At 50.2% G+C, this 1730-nt stretch overlaps 1 protein-coding gene across 1 annotated transcript; it reads right to left on the reverse strand.

Moving 5' to 3' along the window:
* Window positions 1-28: 28 nt before the first annotated feature.
* On the reverse strand, window positions 29-1261 carry LOC107513035. Its single transcript, XM_016149184.2, has one exon. It carries the CDS (start codon window positions 1202-1204, stop codon window positions 374-376), a length of 831 nt encoding a protein of 276 aa, XP_016004670.2. The 5' UTR covers window positions 1205-1261; the 3' UTR covers window positions 29-373.
* Between the last annotated feature and the right edge of the window lie 469 nt (window positions 1262-1730).

A 1730-nucleotide genomic window follows, 5' to 3' on the forward strand; every position in this document is an offset into this window, starting at 1 on the left:
CTGAGGGCTTCACATCCAGCTAGCAAGTATTTTTGTTCAGCCCACAGAGCATTATGATATTTTCGAATCTGTTGCTAACATATAAAACTCAGATTCCTGGCTTTTCAAGAAAAGGTGACAACTCATTTGAGAGCTGGGTTTAGACCAGGTATTCCCTCTCCACTCAGACACAGTGTCTGCCTCTCCCTACTACCACCAATTCGCCCATTAATTTTTAACTGCCCAGGCCTGTAGGTCCTTGAATTTATAACCTCCAACCTAAATGGCCATTTCCCCTCAACAGAATCTTTGAAGGAGCATTTTGCCACAGACAATTTATTTTCCACACCTGCAGACTGATGGACATGAGTCTACTTCATGGTTGGTGTTGATGTCACCACCAGTGACTGGGTTTGGAGATGGGCTCAGGGGTATTCCAGCCCGAGCGGATCGCGTCCCAGATCCTGGGCAGACGACCTAAAGAAAAGATCCCGTTGCCAAACAAAGGGAGCTCGGGCAACTTTATCCCTTGCCTATGAGGCAGCATGGGAGTGAGATTCCGGCCATGAAGCCGGCGTGGGCAACTCATGTTGATGGACTCATCTGTAGCATTGACTCCCCTGGTGTGTGGCACCATGCAGGTGCTGCCATTGTCAGAGGCAGCCATGCTGTTCCTGGGGTTGGAGTAACTGCGAGTGAAGGAGTGGTCTGGTTGGTCCAGGTGGATGGAGTTGGCAGCACGTTCTAGGTAGTTGGCTGCAAGCCTCGGTAGGCTCAGTGATTTAGGGTAGTTGTTGTAGAAGGCATTGGTGGATCTGTCAAGGTAGTTGATGCCTTTGATGAGTTGGTCCAGGAAGGTGGGGCCAGAGGAGCCCGAGGGATGATCTGTGCAAAGCAAGCAGTGGGGGCTGCTATGCCAAGTGGGCTTTTTGGCAAACTTGGGCTGGTTCGCCAGGTGGCTTGACTCTACGCACTTGGAGTTGTATGGCCGGCCCATGCAGATATTCCTCACTGGAAAGTTGGGGGAGCTGGGGCTGTCAGACTGCTCCGAAGGGCTGCTGCAGTTGCTAAACTCCGAGGCGCTTGGAGTGTGGGGGCGTTTAAAGTTGTTAGCCCTGGTCACATTGGGGCAGTGGGACCAGCCTGATGTCTGGGCTGGAAAGGACACTTTGGGATGGTTCAAGCGGCTGTAAGTGTTGGGATGGCTCACCTGGCGTCTAGACATTGTCCAGGCTGTGTGGATAAAGCTTCGTGGCACTGAACTGCTGTGAGCTCACCTGGAGGCTGGTTACCTGGGTAAGGAGACAGTTGCATCAGCTTTCCTTGGCTCCCTGCCACCTCCCTCCAGGATTTCTCTCCAGATGTTCCCTCTGCCTCCAGAGAGTCAGCACCATCCTTTTCTCTCTCCCCATCTTCTTCCTAGGCCCAGGGATTTTTAGACTGGAAAACAGACACCTTATTTTTCAGGAAGCACAAAGAGAATGGCAAGAAATGGGGAGGAAGGTAAGATTCTGAGAATGACCTAGGCCAGGACACTCCCTAGAAAAAATGGGGCAGTCTCTCTTTTCCTTTAGCTCTAACCTACATTTTGAAATTCCTATTCACCCTTTAAGCAGGGTCTCCAGAAGACCACAAAGGCCAAGGACTGAATCACTAATGGTGAAATTCCAAGCACTGAGACAGCCCTTTCAAGGTAATAGCAAATAGCTAATCATCAACTACAAGATGTATCTTGATACTGAAAAATATAT

Source organism: Rousettus aegyptiacus, unplaced genomic scaffold, assembly GCF_014176215.1.
Source record: "Rousettus aegyptiacus isolate mRouAeg1 unplaced genomic scaffold, mRouAeg1.p scaffold_m13_p_1, whole genome shotgun sequence".
Classification (NCBI taxonomy): Eukaryota; Metazoa; Chordata; class Mammalia; order Chiroptera; family Pteropodidae; genus Rousettus; species Rousettus aegyptiacus.

What these genes read in the sequence shown, in the direction of transcription:
- LOC107513035 (XM_016149184.2), bottom strand. Translation starts at nt 1,204, where the DNA reads ATGTCTAGACGCCAGGTGAGCCATCCCAACACTTACAGCCGCTTGAAC.